This window comes from Scedosporium apiospermum (genome assembly GCF_000732125.1).
Source record: "Scedosporium apiospermum strain IHEM 14462 chromosome Unknown SEQ_SAPIO_0066, whole genome shotgun sequence".
NCBI lineage: Eukaryota > Fungi > Ascomycota > Sordariomycetes > Microascales > Microascaceae > Scedosporium > Scedosporium apiospermum.
In genome coordinates, this window is record NW_015971767.1 from 243,817 (window position 1) to 261,221 (window position 17,405).

Genomic DNA, 17,405 nt, shown 5'->3' on the forward strand with positions numbered 1-17,405 from the left:
GTCCACCTCATAATTTCTACAAAGAATCGATCGATGTTCATGCAGTTACACAACATGGAAATTCTCGATCTTTCTTCGCCAATAAACCCAGATGACGACAATTTGTGTGGGAATTTTCGAGGCCCGGATCTGCCGATTGTAACCCTTCCCTCCTGATGGTGATACATACAAACCCTTCGGTTTAATGCTGGCAGTGTTGTCCCGGCCAGGACATCCGGAAGCCTCCGGAAGCCTTGATAGATGGTATCGGCGTTTGGGGTGAGACGGGGAGGGGAAGGTTAAACCAAAGAGGACTTAAGGACCGCGGAGGAAACTCTGGAGAATATGTAGATTGAGCATGCTCGACATATCATGGCCATATTCTCAATGGGAATCTACAGATTTTAGTGAGGCGAGCGTAAGCAGTCGTGGTGGGTACTCAGGAAACAAGCTACTATGTTGTGTTCTGTGTTCCGCATATACTTACAAGACATCCATCTCTACGTGCGCAGAGACGATATCAATGATACAGAGAAGAGATAGCTTTTAATATACATGTATATCCCCGTAAAGACCAAGCCCAAGCCTCGCCCATCATTCCAGCATCTCTTCATGCAAATCCTCGTCTTCAACCTCCTCACCCGAACCCTCAACTGACAAAGTTCGTCATATACTCATCCTGATCCCAGTCAATATCAAAATTCCACCCCAAAACATCAAACGGGTCACCATCCTCCAAGTCCATGACCACCTCATCTTCCTCCCTCTCTCTCCCCTCGCCTCCAACTCCCTTCCTCCCCACCTCCCTGGCCTCGCCTCCTCCGGTACCTCCGTCCACCTCAATCCCATACGACTCAGCCGACTCCTTCATAAGCTCATAAGCCCTCTCAACCGCCTGCTTCATCCTCGACAAAATCCAACCCTCCAACTCCTCCACCCTCACCCCCTTCTGCACCCCTTCAATATGATTCAATAACGCCGTGGTAAACAGTAACCCCTTCACATTCGTCTCTCCAGCCCTTATCCTCCTCCCCATCCACACCACGGCGTCTTCCAGCACCCTCTTCGACGCCGCATCCGGCGTCCCCGCCTCTCCGAAATCGCGAATCTCCTCCTTTTGAACCGTCACGAGCTCGTGACCCAGTAACATGATGGCCTGCTTAAGAGTTGACCGCGTGAACCCCGACGAGCAGACGATGTGGTTGAAGAAGTCCACCTCGCCGGGTAAAGCCGACGAGGAGTTTGGGGCCCCCGCGAGTGGGGAGATCCGTTTGACGGTGTCGACGAGCATTTTGCGCGAGAAGTAGTAGGCTGGGTTATCGAATGCGACGGTGAGGAGGGGGTTGTGGAGGGCGATGATGAAGCGGTAGGTCATTAATTCGACGTAGTGTTTGTGGAAGAGTGTGATTGGGGCTGTGGTGCTGCTGTGGGAGGAGGATGATGATGACGAGATGAGCTTATTGAGACGGCGGGAGATGGCGTGGCAAGATGAGGTTAGCTCGCCGTTGAGGCGGAGGGTTTCTTCGTAGGTTGATTTGGAGCCGAGGTCGTTTACGAATTTGGCTACGGCGAGGCGGATGGGGAAGTGTTGGAGGAGGAGGAGCTGCAGAGATGTTTGTGTGTGGGTGTTAGAGGAAGGAATGGGACGATGTTCTGATGACTCGAGATCGTCTGTTAGTTGATCGTCGTCGAGGTTCGATGGGGGTTCCGTATCGTAGTCGTCAAGGGAGATGAGCGGCGGTCCGCCCGAGTCGATGCTCGTCTGGATTTGCATCTCGAGAATCGCAGCCCACAACCTCCTGCGGATCTCGGCTCGCAAAACAGTCATACGAGGCAAATGTCTCGGGTCCCGATGTAACCCGGCGTACATGGCAGACCGGAGCAGACTCCCAGCGTCCGGCCACGTCACGCCTCCTCCCACACCCACGGCCTGTCTCGCGATCTGCAGCAAGAGCATTACTTGCACTCCGGCGACGCTTATGGACGCTTTATGGGGCGGCAGGATCAACCAGAGCCTAGCCTCAAATGTCCACCTCAGCGCCGCCTCACGCATGTCGAACTTGTCGTCGACCATGCTGGCTCCAATAGCAGCGCAGAGCTGCATCTGCATCTTAAACGATGGATGGACGCTCTGCGGATCGGCCCAGTACCGCTCGTAATCTGTCCGGAAGGTGGGCACGTGGATGATGCGGTAGACACGATCTATAGTTGAGAGGTAAATGTCTATTAGGTTGTCTGCGATGGCGCGCGAGACGAATTGCGTGGCTAGAGCGTTGGATACTAAGATTGGGGTGCGGCGCCGCTTGATGACGCGGGCGAGATTCTTGCATTCGGCGAGGGTGATGCGGAATTGGGACCTGGCACTCTCGGAGCGCATTGCTAGGCCCAGAATATATTGGAGCTGTAGACGACTTGTTAGTTAAAAAAAAAAAAAAAAAAAAGAAAAAGGAACGAAGAGAAATTGAATCTATTAGGGAAGGGGGAACAGCATACCAGACAGCATCCGTGAATCCAATGACTCGGTCCCAAGAACCTCGTCTTCTCAAGCTTTACCTTCTTAGGCAGGCCTTCTTTCAGTGACCGACAAACCGAAGGACTCGACTGTCGCTTAAACGACTCAACCTGCCACTCTAGATGTCGGATGCGATCCGCAAGCACACTTGCATCCAAGCTAGCACTATCCTCACCATTCCGTCCATCACCCACCCAGATACTATTCGGAGGGAATACATTGCCGTTCCTCCACTCATCACCCACACTCCGCCCCGACCCGGAAGTAGGTAAATGCGAGCTCGCGGCACTGGAGGGACTAGTCTCCGCCATCACCACTCCTGCATCGGGAAGCTGGGGCGGACCCTGCGGAGCTAGGCCGGCGGCTACGGGCCGGTGGGGTAGGCTCGCATAGGAGCACTCCCGATTGCCGGCTTGCACACATGTCGTGCAGGGGGACAGGCGGTCGCAGCGAACCTTGCGCCGGCGGCATTGTTCGCATGATAGCGCGGGCCGGCGGCGCTTTTTGGTGGATGGGGGGAGGATGGTGACTTGCGGGAGGGCATCGGACATTACGCCGGTGTTTTTAGGATACCTGACGGAGTCTTCTCCGTGTGGACTTGTCGTTTCTTTTTAGTATATCGCTCCGTGCCAAGCACGGGGATATTGAGGCGAAGCAAGGGTGGGTGCGACGGTGTTTTGGGGTGAGGTGGGAAAGGGAATTGAAGATCTCCGCCTGCGTATATGAATACCGGAAATGATTCCGACAGCGGAGATGAACCAAAACAGAAGAAGTAGCTAGAATATCGAGAAACAGAGCTGTATGAATAAGAGCGAATTTTGTGGATTTCGATGAGAATTGAGTTCATGGTGGTTTGCGTGGACTGGTGACGAGGAGAAATTGCCGACGGAGATAAGGTTGAATTCACCGAATCTCTCGGTAATTTCCGGCCTCCGCTCCGATCGGTCCCAGGGTGCGGACGGGAACCGAAGGAAGGCGCGGCGCCTGTCGGGGACGTCGAAACGCGAAAGCGCGAGGGATATCTCGAACTACGTCACAAAGGAAAGAACACAGATTTGTAATTTTACCAAAGAAGGATGCAGAGGCGGATTCCTTTGATATATTTAACAATTAAGATCGTCGTCCTTCGCCTTCCTGACCGAACATCCACAGAGCTGGAATCCCCAACCTAAGGCACCTGGATTATGTATTTCAATTTTGCTCCCGTGATCCGAGACAAACGACTATTTTACTCTCGAACGGCCTAGTGGCCGCGGCGGATTAGAAGCCATCGATGGAGACTTGACAAGCTGCCAAAGCACTTTTCCCGATGGCAGACCTGGATGCGGGCTCTCCAGATTCATCCTTCCAGAGAGAAATGTGCTACTCTAAACCCACTTCAGTATCTTAGCCTTGTGCACGGCCACACGAGCTTTAGAGCCCGAGAGCTCTGGTAGCGTCTACTGGATCGTGGCCGTTGTAGATCTTCCACTTTCGTGACGGGCAGTATCGTGTCTTTGCCTCGAGGAGTGTATCCAGGTTGGTAAGAGGTACCGATGTACTTCGTACCTTCGATCATTACCATCCCCCCCGAGTCTGCCACAAGGAGTGAACGAGAAAAACGGCCACCAAAATTAAACAATGGCTGTGAATCTAAGAAGAGTAGTTGGGGATGCTTCTCAAGGTTACATTTCGGAAATGCTTCTAGAAAGAAAAGCACGAGGAAGAGGAAAGGCTGCAGTTGATCCACTCAAGCTCTCGAGTTTACCTTTACAGACCGTTGATCCTCTCCGACCCTAAGCCAGAAACAGTAAACTACTCGCATCAAATGCCCACCGTACCTGTCGTTCTTCCCGGCTCTTCGGCCGGGGGAATAGGACAAGAAAAAAAAAAAACAGAAGTGCCGAGGTTCTTAGAACACTGCATGAGAATTTCACCTGCATCCCATGAAGAAAAAGGACGCCAGAAACGAAAAGGATCAGATCAAGAATACATTTGTTCAGTGAAGAGGGTAAAAAAGAAACGCAATGAAATAAAAAAAAAAAAAAACTAAAAGACCCTTCCAAAGCACTCCAAGATGCTGCACTAGCTTCAAGATCACTTATACACGGAGAAGTTCAGGACTCTACTATGCCAGAAGTGGTGGCGAGGTCCCCCGATTCGGAGCAGTGGGTCCCTCTTCCCGTTTCCACCGGCCAGTTTGAAAAATCTAAATATCCCCTTCGCTGCTGTCAATATTAACACATCCTCTCTCATAGTTTCACCCTTTCCCTTCCTTTATGGAATTCTACATGTGCTTCCGCTCAATGGTTTTCGTTCCGTCCCGTTTCCATACCTTCCCCGTTTCTATTACAAAATGAGGTCGACCAAAAACGGTAAACCGACCCTCACCCTGCAACAGATGAACACACCCAAGAGGAAAACCCCCGGTTGCTCTCTTATAGCATAAGAGCGAGAGGGTTCTCGAGGATCCTCTTGAGCTCCCTGATCCACTCAGCACCGACAGCACCATCAACAACCTTGTGATCGAAGCTGGCCGTCACGTTAATCTGCTCATCCCACGCGACGCCCGTCGTGCCGTCCTCATTCTCAACAGGCACGGCAACCTTCCTGGTCGTGCCGACGGCGAGGATGGTGGACTGAGGAGGGTTGATGATGGCGGTGAAGTGGTCGACGGCGTCGTTCATGCCCATGTTGGAGATGCAGATAGTGCCGCCCTGGTACTCCTCGGGCTTCAACTTGTTGTCGCGGGCCTTCTTGGCGAGCTCCTTGACCTTGGACGAGATGGACTCGAGACCGCGGGCCTCGACGCCGTTTACGATGGGGGTGATGAGGCCAGTGGGGGTGGCGACAGCGACGGAAACGTCGACCGAATTAAATTGCCTGATGAAGCCGTCCCTCCAGCTAGAGTTGACGGCGGGGACCCTTTGCGCGGCGAGAGCCATGGCCTTGATGAGGAAGTCGTTGACGGAGAGCTTGTACTTGCCGTCGGCGGAGCTGTTGAGTGCCTGGCGGAGCTTGAGGAGCTTCGAGACCGAGATGCTGCTGGTCACGTAGAAGTGGGGGTTGGTCTGCACCGACTCCTTGAGCCTGTTGGCGATGGCGTTCCTCATGCCGGATACGGGAATATCCTCGAACGCGGCACCGGGAGCAGCTACAGAGACGGCCGCGCTGGCGATGGCCTTCTTAATGTCCTCCTCAACAATCTTTCCACCCTTGCCGGTTCCCTTGATACCCTCGAGGGACACTCCATTCTCGAGAGCCAATCGCTTGGCAGCAGGAGCAATGTTGGGCTCCCTGTCAAGAGCGGTCTGCAGCCTTCCACCAGAGGTAGTTGTCAACTCATCGGCGGCCGAGGGTTGGTAGGCGGATTCGGCGGAGGGGGCGGGCGTCGGTTGTGCGGGCTCCTCCTTCTTAGCGGCAGGGGCAGCAGGAGCGACCTCGCTATTGGCATCCTGAAGGGTGAAGTTCTCGAAAGCGGAAATGTCGGTTCCCTCCTCAACGAGGACAGCGATAGGCTGTAGTACCAAAAGTAGATTTCTCGTTAGCTTAAACTGAAGGCAAAGGGGTGGAGACATAGAGCTGATGATGGGGAGTGCCATGACATACGTTACCGACGGCGACGTCCTTCTCACCAGAGTCCTTTAGAAGCTTGGCAATGACGCCCTCCTCCTGAAACTCGAAATCCATCTGAGCCTTATCGGTCTCGATTTCCACCAGCACCTCACCAGGGGCAATGGTATCACCAGCCTTCTTCTGCCAAGCGCCAATGTTTCCCGCCGTCATCGTCGGGGACAAGGCGGGCATCTTGACGAGGGTGTGAGGAGGGAACGAGGCGTAGCATCGGATCAATTGCGAGGAGAGACCATATCTCAGGACATTGGGCTGAAGCGCCCGCCTTCGCAAAACAGCTCCGAGCATTGTGAGGTTGTGAGGTTGTGGAGAGCTAGCGCGAGCTACTTATGGGGCCGGCTGCGGAAGGGAGGGAGATAACAACCAGAGACGACGAGTCTGAAGGGAGACCTCTGGATGGGATGGAAATGGACTAACGAAGAGAAAGGCACGAAGAAAATAGGCAGAAAGGAGATGAATTGCCCCAGAGAAACGAGGATTGAGGGATGAAAGACGTGATGAGGTATGGGGGGAAGGTCGGGGTTGGTTCAGCGTGCCGTTATTTTTTTTTCCTCACTGACGATGGTTTTCCCATTTTCCGTTGAGCTCCGAATCGCTTTGTAGCAACTTGGCCAAGTGCAAGCTTTGGGACGCTAGTCCTGATTGGGCAAGAGTTGTCGTCCCGCCAAAAACCGAAGGGAAACTGACAATGCGAAGCTGATTGGGAAGGTACTGGTACAAAGGTACAAGGTCCGAAGTTCCGAAGAGGGTCCGCTTGGATGCTTCGAGTTCGAGCTTACCTGGACTCTGCCTGTGCCTACAATGGCGAGTTTACTTCGTATTAAGGAGGGTTCTGATTGTATTTCAATGTCTACCTGGACTTGACTGAAGTTTCAATTGTAATTTAAGCTCAAATACCAAAATTCTTTTTCGGCATCTTATCAAGCCGCGGCCTGTGTCGTCCTTCGATGAGCTCGTATTATTACATCAGCAGAAATGCATCAATTGACCTCTAGGTTGCTGTTGAATTGTTTCACGGCCTCAGGCAGAAGAACTCAACACGTGGAGTTTTGAGGCTTCATTCCAATCAACTCAGGGGCAAATGCGCAGTGAGGAAGCGAGGACCCCTGTAGCTCCTCCCTGGACACTGGAAATCTAGGGATGGTACCCCTAATTGAGCCATAAGCTTGTAGTAATGTACACTCCCTCTGTTGCACTTTGACTTTATCAGTCCAGCTTCTTGTACTTGTACTTGCGTCCTTTTCCTCAAACTATCGATGTTGACAAGGGGTACGTACCTCCTTGTCCTTCCAATAACCTGGCTAAGTAAGGCTCTCTCAGCCCAGCTGTCGTCGACTGTCCGTGCGTGCTCTTACTTGGTTTCGATCTTAGGGAAAGTCGCAACCTGGATTTTTTGGAAGCGTGTTAAGTTCACCTGCCTCGGCTTCAACTGCAAACATACTGGCCTCGAAAAGCAACCTCTGGGCATCCCGACTCGTCATTCCTCGAAACTCTTCAGATAAAGCCGGAGACGCTAACTGTCTGCTTAACCCCCCAACCTCTTCCGACTGTCCTAGTCGACCCGGTTCACAAGAGGACAGGTCCGCTTAAATCTCCCTCTTTCCCCCAAACGCCCCTTGCATCCCATATGGCCCATCGCCTCTGCCGCGCTCCCCGATGAGCTCCATCTCGTTTGTGGTATCCTCTCTGGATGCCATAGCCACCTCGAAGGAAGCCCATAAGAACAAGCAGCTAGCCGAATATGCCCAGGCCGCCATATCCGCCATAAAAGAGAGCGATCCACAACTTCCCGAACCAGAAGTCGTCTTTGCGCCGCTGCAGCTCGCGACCAAATCCTCCAATGTCCAGCTCACCACCACCGCTCTAGACTGTATCGGGAAGTTAATATCCTACTCGTACTTTACCGCTATCGACAATGATACCCGTGGAGGAGAACGTGGAGAAGATGAAGGCGGCGAAGATGGAGGTGCTGCCGCGGCCGCGAGGGCCCCCCTGATCGAGCGAGCGATCGATACGATATGTGACTGCTTCCAGGGCGAGACTACTGCCGTCGAAATCCAGCTTCAAATCGTCAAGTCCCTGCTCGCCGCCGTCCTGAATGACAAGATTGTCGTCCACGGTGCCGGTCTCCTCAAGACAGTGCGCCAGATCTACAACGTGTTCCTATTATCAAGGAATACGGCCAACCAGCAAATAGCTCAAGGCACACTGACCCAGATGGTTGGCACAGTCTTCGAGAGAGTCAAAGTCCGCCTGCAGATGAAGGAAGCGCGCATCAACCTTTCGAAATTAAGGCAGAACTCGAGCAATGTCACCTTCGAGCAACCCGAGACCCCCAACGGAAAGGACAACGAGTCCACACTCCGTGACGACGCAAGCGAGATGGGAGATGGCGATGTCGCTGCTGATGGGTCGACTGACGCTGCTACCGAGAGTGGAGAAGGCGAGACGAAGCTTACGCTGAAGGATCTCGAACATCGAAAGAGCTTCGACGATACCCACATGGGCGATGGCCCTACAATGGTTACGCAACTCAAGACCATCAAGCGGAGTGCCCGGTCCGTGTCCGAGCAATCTATTGGCGACTCCTCGTCACCCGAGGATACCCCTGAAAGCCTCGATGCCGAAGATGAGGTCTACATCCGGGATGCCTACCTCGTCTTCCGTGCCTTTTGTAACCTTGCCACTAAGGTCCTGCCCCCAGACCAACTCTATGATATTCGCGGCCAGGCTATGCGTTCGAAGCTCCTCTCGCTCCACCTCATCCATACCGTCCTCAACAACCATATCTATGTCTTCACCTCCCCACTTTGCAAGATTAAGAACTCGAAGAGCAGCGAGTTTACAGGCTTTTTACAAGCCATCAAGTATTACCTCTGTCTCACCATTACGAGGAACGGCGCCTGTGCCGTCGACAAGGTCTTCGACGTAACGGCTGAGCTGTTTTGGCTCATGCTCAAGTTTATGCGTGCGCCGTTCAAGGTTTGTCGTCACTTTCCGATTCATTCGACGGGAGACGTTGCTAACCCCCTGTCTACAGAAAGAGATCGAGGTGTTCCTCAACGAAATCTACCTCGCCCTCCTCGCACGGCGAACCGCCCCCATCACCCAAAAGCTCTACGTCGTCAACATCTTAGGTCGTCTCTGTGCAGATCCCCGAGCTCTAGTCGAAATATTCCTAAACTATGACTGCGACGGCAGTATCAACAATATATTCCAAACCATCATCGAGGACCTATCCAAATTCTCTACGGCGCCCGTGTCTATTAGCACGATCCAAGAGCAGACATACGAGGAGCGGAATGCGAGGACCCCATCCGCTGCCGAATGGCAAGTGAAGGGGATCCTGCCGCCTCCGCTTACCGTTGCCACAATCGCTCCACTAACTGAGACCGAGCCCGATATTCCGCGTGAATACACCATGAAACGTGTGGCATTGGACGCCCTCGTCGAAGCATTACGGTCGCTCGTTACCTGGTCTGCGTCGGTGAGGCCAGATGCTGCCTCGCGAACCATAGGCGGCGATGGGGAACGGCGACAATCTCTGGATGATACCCGCGCGTCGATAGACCCATCCATCTATACGACCGATTCCCCCCAAGGCGGGAACGGTATAAGCTACCCCGCCACGCCCATTCTTGAGGATGATCCCGAACAGTTGGAAAAGATCAAAGCGAGGAAGACTGCGATGACGAACGCCATTAACCAATTCAACTTCAAGCCCAAGAGGGGTATCAAGCTGCTCATCCAGCAAGGCTTCATACCAAGCGATACCCCCGAGGATATTGCAAAGTTCCTTCTCAACGACGAGCGGCTGGACAAGGCGCAGATCGGCGAGTACTTGGGCGAGGGTGACCAGAAGAACATCGAAATCATGCACTCTTTCGTCGACCAGATGGACTTTGCCAAGAAGCGATTCGTGGACGCGCTCAGGCAGTTCCTCCAGTCTTTCCGTTTACCCGGCGAGGCCCAGAAGATTGATCGTTTCATGTTGAAGTTTGCCAACCGATACGTCATGGGTAACCCGAATGCGTTTGCCAATGCTGACACCGCCTACGTCTTGGCGTATTCAGTTATTATGCTTAACACTGACTTGCACAGCAACAAGGTCGCGAAGCGAATGACGAAGGAGGACTTTATCAAGAATAACAGGGGCATCAACGACAACGCCGATCTTCCAGACGATTATTTAGTGGGCATCTACGAAGAGATTCAGGGCAACGAGATCGTGCTCAAGAGCGAACGGGATGCTGCCGCCGCTGCCGGCACGCTCCCCGCGCAACCAACCGGTGGTATCGCCGCCGGTCTCGGACAGGCCCTCGCCAATGTCGGTCGCGATCTTCGCAGGGAGGCTTATCTCCAGCAGTCCGAAGAGATTTCCTCGAGGTCGGAGCACCTCTTCAAGACCCTGTTCAAGAACCAGCGACGAAATGCAGCTAAGGCCGGTACCCGATTCATCCCCGCGACTTCCTTTAGGCATGTTGGTTCCATGTTTGACGTGACGTGGATGTCCTTTTTCTCTGCGCTCTCGAGTCAGATGCAAAAGACGCACAACATCGAGATCAACAAGCTTTGCCTCGACGGCATGAAGATGGCCACTAAGATTGCGTGCCTCTTCGACCTATCCACACCTAGAGTGGCCTTCATCAATGCGATCAAGAACACCACTAATCTGAACAACCCTCACGAAATCCACGCGAAGAACGTCGAGGCTCTCAAGGTCCTTCTCGAGCTGGGCCAGACCGAGGGCAACCTCCTCAACGAGTCGTGGAAAGACATTCTCATGTGCATCAGCCAGCTGGACCGTCTGCAACTTATCTCGGGAGGTGTTGACGAGAGCGCCGTTCCCGACGTTTCTCAGGCGCGTTTCTTGCCTCCTCCAAAGGATAGTGATACTGCCTCGGTAAGGAGTAAGCGGCGCAGCCGGGCGAGATCTGCGGGTTCCAATCGATTCTCCGTGGAGATTGCGCTGGAGAGCAGGTCGGACGAGGTTATCAAGGGTGTCGACAGGATATTTACTAACACAGCGAATCTTTCCGGCGATGCCATTGTTCACTTCGCCCGCGCTCTCACGGAGGTTAGCTGGGATGAGATCAAGGTGTCAGGCTCCAACGATTCTCCTAGAACGTACAGCTTGCAAAAGATTGTCGAGATCAGCTACTACAACATGACGCGTGTGCGATTCGAGTGGACCAACATCTGGGACGTCCTCGGTGAGCATTTCAACAGGGTCGGATGCCACAACAACACGACCATCGTCTTCTTTGCGCTCGATTCGTTGCGGCAGCTTTCGATGCGGTTCATGGAAATCGAGGAGCTTCCCGGTTTCAAGTTCCAGAAGGACTTCCTCAAGCCGTTCGAGCACGTGCTGTCCAACTCGCACAATGTCGCCGTCAAGGATATGGTCCTTCGGTGCTTGATCCAAATGATCCTCGCCAAGGGTGACAACATCCGGTCCGGCTGGAGGACAATGTTTGGCGTCTTTACCGTGGCGGCGCGGGAACCCTACGAAAGCATCGTCGGCCTAGCGTACGAGAACGTCAGCCAGATCTACAAGACAAAATTCGGCGTCGTCATATCACAGGGCGCCTTCACTGATCTCATTGTGTGCTTGACGGAGTTTTCCAAGAACACCAGGTTCCAGAAGAAGAGCTTGCAGGCTCTCGAGGCGCTCAAGTCGATCATTCCGAGGATGCTCAAGACGCCCGAGTGTCCGCTGTCGCAAAACTTCAACAGTCTCGCCGCGGGTGCGGAGGCTGCGCTCAAGTCGCCGTCGATGCAGCTTCAACAAGGTCGCACTTCGGTCGAGGAAGGCTATTGGTTCCCCGTCCTGTTCGCGTTCCACGACATATTGATGACGGGCGAGGATTTGGAGGTTCGGTCTAGTGCGCTCGAATACTTCTTCGAAACGCTCCAGCGGTACGGAGGGGACTTTGGCCCCGAGTTCTGGGATATCTTGTGGAGACAGCAGCTGGAACCCATCTTCATGGTCTTGCGGTCCAGGCCGGAGATGTCCAATGCGCTTAACCACGAGGAGCTCTCGGTGTGGCTCTCGACGACCATGATCCAGGCGCTGCGGAACATGATTACGCTCTTCACGCACTTCTTCGACGCCCTCGAGTATATGCTCGACAGGATCCTCAAGCTCCTGGCGCTCTGCATATGCCAGGAGAACGACACGATCGCGCGCATCGGTAGCAACTGCCTGCAACAACTGATTCTTAAGAATGTCAAAAAGTTCTCGCCGGAGCACTGGGCGCAGATCGTCGGGGCCTTCTGCGAGCTCTTCGAGCGCACGACGGCCAAAGAGCTCTTCTTCGCCGCCACGCTAGACGCGTCGACGACTCTGTCGCCCGTGGCTAATGGCCATTCCTCGTTCCCCGGCGCGCTGAGCCCCGCCCGCGAGGACGTCGACGAGAAGTCTCTCAAGATTAATGGTGGCGATAATGACGAGGGTTCGGACACGGGTAGTTCGCCGCTTCCGACGCCGAAGACGGCAAAGAGCACCATGACGGAGGAAGACTCGCGAACTCCTCCCACAACGGCCACGTCGGCTTCCCAAGCGCAGCCCCTAGAAGACTACAAGCCGTCGTCTACGCTGCAGCAGCAACCGGTTGTCGTAACGGCCGCTAGGAGGAGGTTCTTCAACCGTATCATCTCGCGCTGCGTGCTCCACCTCCTCATGATCGAGACGGTTAACGAGCTCTTCAGCAACGACGCAGTGTACGTCCAGATCCCGTCGATCGAGCTCCTCCGACTCATGGCGCTCCTCAAGAAGTCGTACCTCTTCGCGCGGCGGTTCAACAACGACAAGGAGCTCCGCATGCAGCTCTGGCGGCAAGGGTTCATGGCCCAGCCGCCGAATCTCCTCAAGCAGGAGTCCGGCAGCGCGGCCACCTACATCTCGATCCTGTTCCGCATGTTCGCCGACACGGCGCCCGAGCGCGAGGCTAGCCGGTCGGATATCGAGGCGGCGCTCGTGCCGCTCTGCAAGGACGTCATTGGAAGTTACGTCACGCTTGAGGAGGAGAGCCAGCATCGCAACATTGTGGCGTGGCGGCCCGTTGTCGTCGATGTGCTAGAGGGTTATGCATCTTTCCCCGACGCAGCGTTCGGCGCTAACCTCAAGGAGTTTTATCCGCTTGTCATCGAGCTCGTGGGTAAGGATCTTAATTCTGAGCTGAGGAGTGCCGTTTTGCATGTTTTGCGGAGGGTGGGCGAGGTGGGGCTCGGGATTAAGGATATGAGTACGAAGAAGCAGAGGAGGGAGAGCGTTACGTTGGGGAGCGGGAATAGTGGGGAGGTGGATGCAGCGGAGAGGATGAGGAGGCCGGTGTCGAGGGACTAAGAGATGGGTGGGTAGAGTGTTCGAATGTGTGTGTGTGGTTGTATAAACGGCCTGGGCTTACTTTGTAACGGGATTCGGATGGTTTTTTCCGTTTTTCTTTTATTGTTTGTGTTTTTATTAAATTTTTATAGGGGGAGGGATATCATAGGCTTTTCTGAAGTTTGATGTGTCGTTGTGACAAGATGATGTTTTTTCTTTTCTTCTTTTTGTTTTCCATTTTCACTGATCACTGATCACTGAGGCTATCGTGATGAGCAGCATTGAATGCAGGGAATGCAAGTGCCTTATTTCTATTTCGAGGTCAATAGAGATACAAAAATTGGTCTTGGGAAGAGTGAGTGTAGGAATAATGTTTGGGTGAGTAATTCATAGTTCTCAGTCTTGTTTTGAATATACGATGTTTTACGATTCTGGCAAGGAAGGAGCCCTTGATGAATTGTAAAAAGATTGTTGAGGCAGGAATGACCAGATCGTAGTTTACAAACATCAATGGAGGCAGGCACCATCGTGTTACGAGTCGCTGTCAAGTGCCTTCCTCGTTGGTCTCAAGTCTTAGAACTCAGGCTGGTGGAACTTGAAGTGGCAAGAACGACCCCTCCCCCACCGTACCTTGCTTCAACTTCTCTCACCCTCGCCTGATCAATTCATCACTCAACTCCATCAGCACCGAACCTCACCCTCATCATCATACCAATCAATCATCTCAAACAATCCCGAATCTGCACATACATCCATCACGACCCAACCCAAAATCAAAAGCTCACAAAAAAAGAGGCAACGCACCATCATGGCCGACGACAAACCTCAAGGCGACCCCGCCTCCCTCGGCATCCCGCCCCTCCTCGACCACCTCAACGCCATCACCAGCAACCCATCAACACCGCTCGAAAAGCCACTCTTCGAAAAAGTTCTCAACGAGCTGGCCTTCTACAACCTCCCCTTCCCCACCAACCAGCAAACCTACCACACCCTCCTCACCCACCTCATCGCCACCCTCCCCATCCTCACCACGGACGACTCCGTACGCACCGTCACAACCCTCATCGACGCCCTCCTCACACGCATGCCCATCCGCGCCGTGCTCTCCTTCATCCCGCCGCCCATGCTCATCGCGGCGCTCTCGGCCCCTCACCCGGCCGCCAACTTGCTGGGTATGACGATCATCAAGCGCGCGGAAGGGCCAGAGGGCGTGAGTGCCGTTTTGAGGAGGGACGTGGTCGATGCGCTGGTGGAGAGGTGGATGGACGCCGAGGCGGTCGAAGTGGGACAGAGGGGCGAAGAGGCGCTTTTGAATCTTCTGGAGGGGACGAGGACGGATCTCGTAGGTGCCACGAAGCGGCTTTCCCTGGAGGACATGGTGAACGGGGACGCGGGTGCGAAGCCGGAGCTGGATATCTGGGACGACGTACTCCGCGGACCATCGGCCGTCGCCATCGTCGAAGCTTGCGTCAACAACGACGACGAGCGTCAAGCTTCCCTCTCGCAGAACCGCCTCCTGGCCCTCCTCCCACGCGTCGCGCGACTGGACTTCGATGCCCTCGTAAGCACCGCCATCCCGCGCCGCCCGGCGCACTCGAATACCCTGCTGCAGATGGCCATCGAGATGGTCGACAGGGATGACGTGGCCATGTATCTCGTGCTTGTGCAGTTTTACAAGGATCTGTTCAGGGACGTGTATGAGGCTGTGGGGAGCAATCCGGGTACGAGGACGAGGTTTGAGGGGTTTGTGAGGGGGAAGAGGGGGGATACGGCGCTTGTTAGGGCGGTGGGGGAGTTGAGGAGGGAGGTGCAGGCTGATGAGGAGTTGAACGGGTTTGGGGAGTGGATTACGAGTGTGGTTGGGACGGGGGGCTGAGTGCTGGTGTAGCCGAGTTAGGATGAAGTGAAGTCAGGGAAGTGGGTAAATGGCTATGAGATGGGAGGTTCCTTACGGTTTTACTTTTTAGCGAGAGGATGGAACGAAGGGAAGCTACATGTATGATTCCTATCGGGCATTGTGCCAGACAGAAAATAAAAAGAAACCAGACGTATTCTCAAGCACATTTTTACCCATCATCCCAACTTGGCAGCATGACTCGGCAGCTTGCAACTAGATGATGTTCTGAAATATCCGCCTTATCGGCCATGTTTTTGTACCCTAACGCCCCTAGGTAACGAAAAGTCCCATCCGTCCCTTACAAACCACCCGATACCTACACCCCAATCACACATTACATCTCAGAGAAGGAATAGAAACAAAAATTAAAGAGGCCTCTGGAAGTTCCCATGGTTCTACCAGCGACGACCCCGGCCCCTCCCTCCAAAACCTCCACGTCCACCACCGCCACCACCACCGCTTCCACCCATGCCTTGATCAAACCCTCCATAACCCTGCCCCTGACCCGCCCCAAAGCCCTGATAACTCTGTCCCTGGCCCCCCTGACCACCACCGCCGCCACCGGGATTCTGCATCCCCGAAAACATAGCCGCCATTGCCGCGGGGTCCATCTGGCTCGGATCCATCCCCGACGCCATCATCTGCTGCATCATCTGCTGCATCTCGGGCGTCATGCCCTCCATGCCAGGCATCCCCGCCATGGTACCGCCGGCTCCGGGCCCAGCTCCAGGCCCACCGGGCCCGCCGGGCATGCCCATTCCGCCCATCATCATCATGTTGTTGAAGTCCTCCATCATCTTCTTGTTGTTAGCGGCGATGATTTCCGGGTTGTATTCGGCGCGGACGGTTTCTTGTTTCGAGGCGTAGAGGGCCCAGGTGAATTCGTCGAAGCCGTAGTTGAAGTAGTCGCTTAGGTCGGTGCCGGGTTTGCGCCAGGGTTTGTCGTTGTCGGGGAGGTCTGGAAGGAGGGAGTTAGAATAGGAGGAAGCGAAGCGGGCAGAGGGGCAGCGAGAGAGAGAGAGAGAGAGAGAGAGAAAGAATGGAGGAGAATCTTACCAGTGTCGATGTTGACCTGAGTGATGGGCTTGCCGGCGGGCGGGTAGACGGGATTGGCATTGATGTTAATCTTCGAACTACTCGCAGCAGCAGCGGCCTGGTCCGCCGAGGGAACGGGCAGCGGCTTCTGCTCCTCCTTAGCGGGGGTGGGCTTCGACGCGATTTCGCCCGACGCGGTGCGCTGGGGGATATTCTTAATATCGCTGTATCGCGATTGTCTACTCATCATGGCAGAAAAAAGTGTTAACGAGCTGCTACTTGGTAGGGAGAAATGGTAAGGGATGGGAAGAACGTTGGAAGGGACGTACTGGGGAGGAGGGGGTTTCTCGCCATCTTTGTTTTCTATGATGAAGTCGACATCCTAGCCAAAGAATTAGCAGGTAATTTGACTAGAGGATCACGAAGTGTGAAATATGGGCTTACAGAGTCATCTTCATCTTCTTCAATGATTACACCTCCCTCATCCTCCTCCTCGCCCTCCTCAAGCTCATCGTCATGGCGTGAAGTGGTTGTGGTGGCGGGCTGGTGCTTGGTTGTGCTGGTATCAGTATCTTTGGTAGGGGCTACAATTGGCTCCTCAGGGGAGTAGAAATCATCTTCGTCTTCAATTTCCATGGTGAAAGGTATGTTGTGTGATCTTCACCTTGGGGATATAAGGTTCCAAGGTTGGGTGGTGCAGGTGGGTGAGGAAGAGCTTCAATCCAAGCAGAGGTCAATAAAGAAGTGAGCTGTGATTCTGCCCACATGTCAGGCTTTGACAGCTGTTGTCAATGCTGCACCACCGACACCGCCCTTTTTTAGACTGGGCCTGGAATTTACAGCACGAGGCAAGGTAATATACAGAATATTCTCGCCTCTCTTTAAGTAGTAATTCATCCACACTCATTTTGTTTGGTCATCTGCAGTTTGAAATAGGCAGAGCATGGAGTTTACAAAAATTCAAATTGGGGCATATTTTGTTTGGATTGATGCTATTGTGAAGTCGAGATCAAGGCTTTTGCGGGGCAGCCACTTCCGGAGCC

General features: G+C 54.0%; 4 protein-coding genes and 1 pseudogene across 4 annotated transcripts; 2 read left to right on the forward strand and 3 right to left on the reverse strand.

Annotated features, from left to right (window-relative positions):
* Positions 1-628: 628 nt before the first annotated feature.
* SAPIO_CDS1508 (uncharacterized protein) lies at positions 629-3,042 on the reverse strand (the record flags this gene model as incomplete). The annotated part of the gene is made up of 2 exons (XM_016784764.1): positions 629-2,380; positions 2,569-3,042. 2 exons carry the CDS (start codon positions 3,040-3,042, stop codon positions 629-631), a joined length of 2,226 nt encoding a protein of 741 aa, XP_016645521.1.
* A 1,866-nt stretch (positions 3,043-4,908) lies between these two features.
* On the reverse strand, positions 4,909-6,391 carry SAPIO_CDS1509 (Dihydrolipoyllysine-residue acetyltransferase component of pyruvate dehydrogenase complex, mitochondrial; the record flags this gene model as incomplete). Its single annotated transcript, XM_016784765.1, has 2 exons — positions 4,909-5,988; positions 6,080-6,391. The coding sequence occupies 2 exons, from the start codon at positions 6,389-6,391 to the stop codon at positions 4,909-4,911; spliced, it is 1,392 nt and encodes a 463-aa protein (XP_016645522.1).
* A 1,368-nt stretch (positions 6,392-7,759) lies between these two features.
* On the forward strand, positions 7,760-13,451 carry SAPIO_CDS1510 (putative Guanyl-nucleotide exchange factor (Sec7); the record flags this gene model as incomplete). Its single annotated transcript, XM_016784766.1, has 2 exons — positions 7,760-9,085; positions 9,144-13,451. 2 exons carry the CDS (start codon positions 7,760-7,762, stop codon positions 13,449-13,451), a joined length of 5,634 nt encoding a protein of 1,877 aa, XP_016645523.1.
* A 787-nt stretch (positions 13,452-14,238) lies between these two features.
* SAPIO_CDS1511 lies at positions 14,239-15,306 on the forward strand (annotated as a pseudogene; the record flags this gene model as incomplete).
* A 416-nt stretch (positions 15,307-15,722) lies between these two features.
* SAPIO_CDS1512 (Fip1 domain-containing protein) lies at positions 15,723-16,998 on the reverse strand (the record flags this gene model as incomplete). The annotated part of the gene is made up of 3 exons (XM_016784767.1): positions 15,723-16,285; positions 16,384-16,744; positions 16,807-16,998. 3 exons carry the CDS (start codon positions 16,996-16,998, stop codon positions 15,723-15,725), a joined length of 1,116 nt encoding a protein of 371 aa, XP_016645524.1.
* Positions 16,999-17,405: the final 407 nt, after the last annotated feature.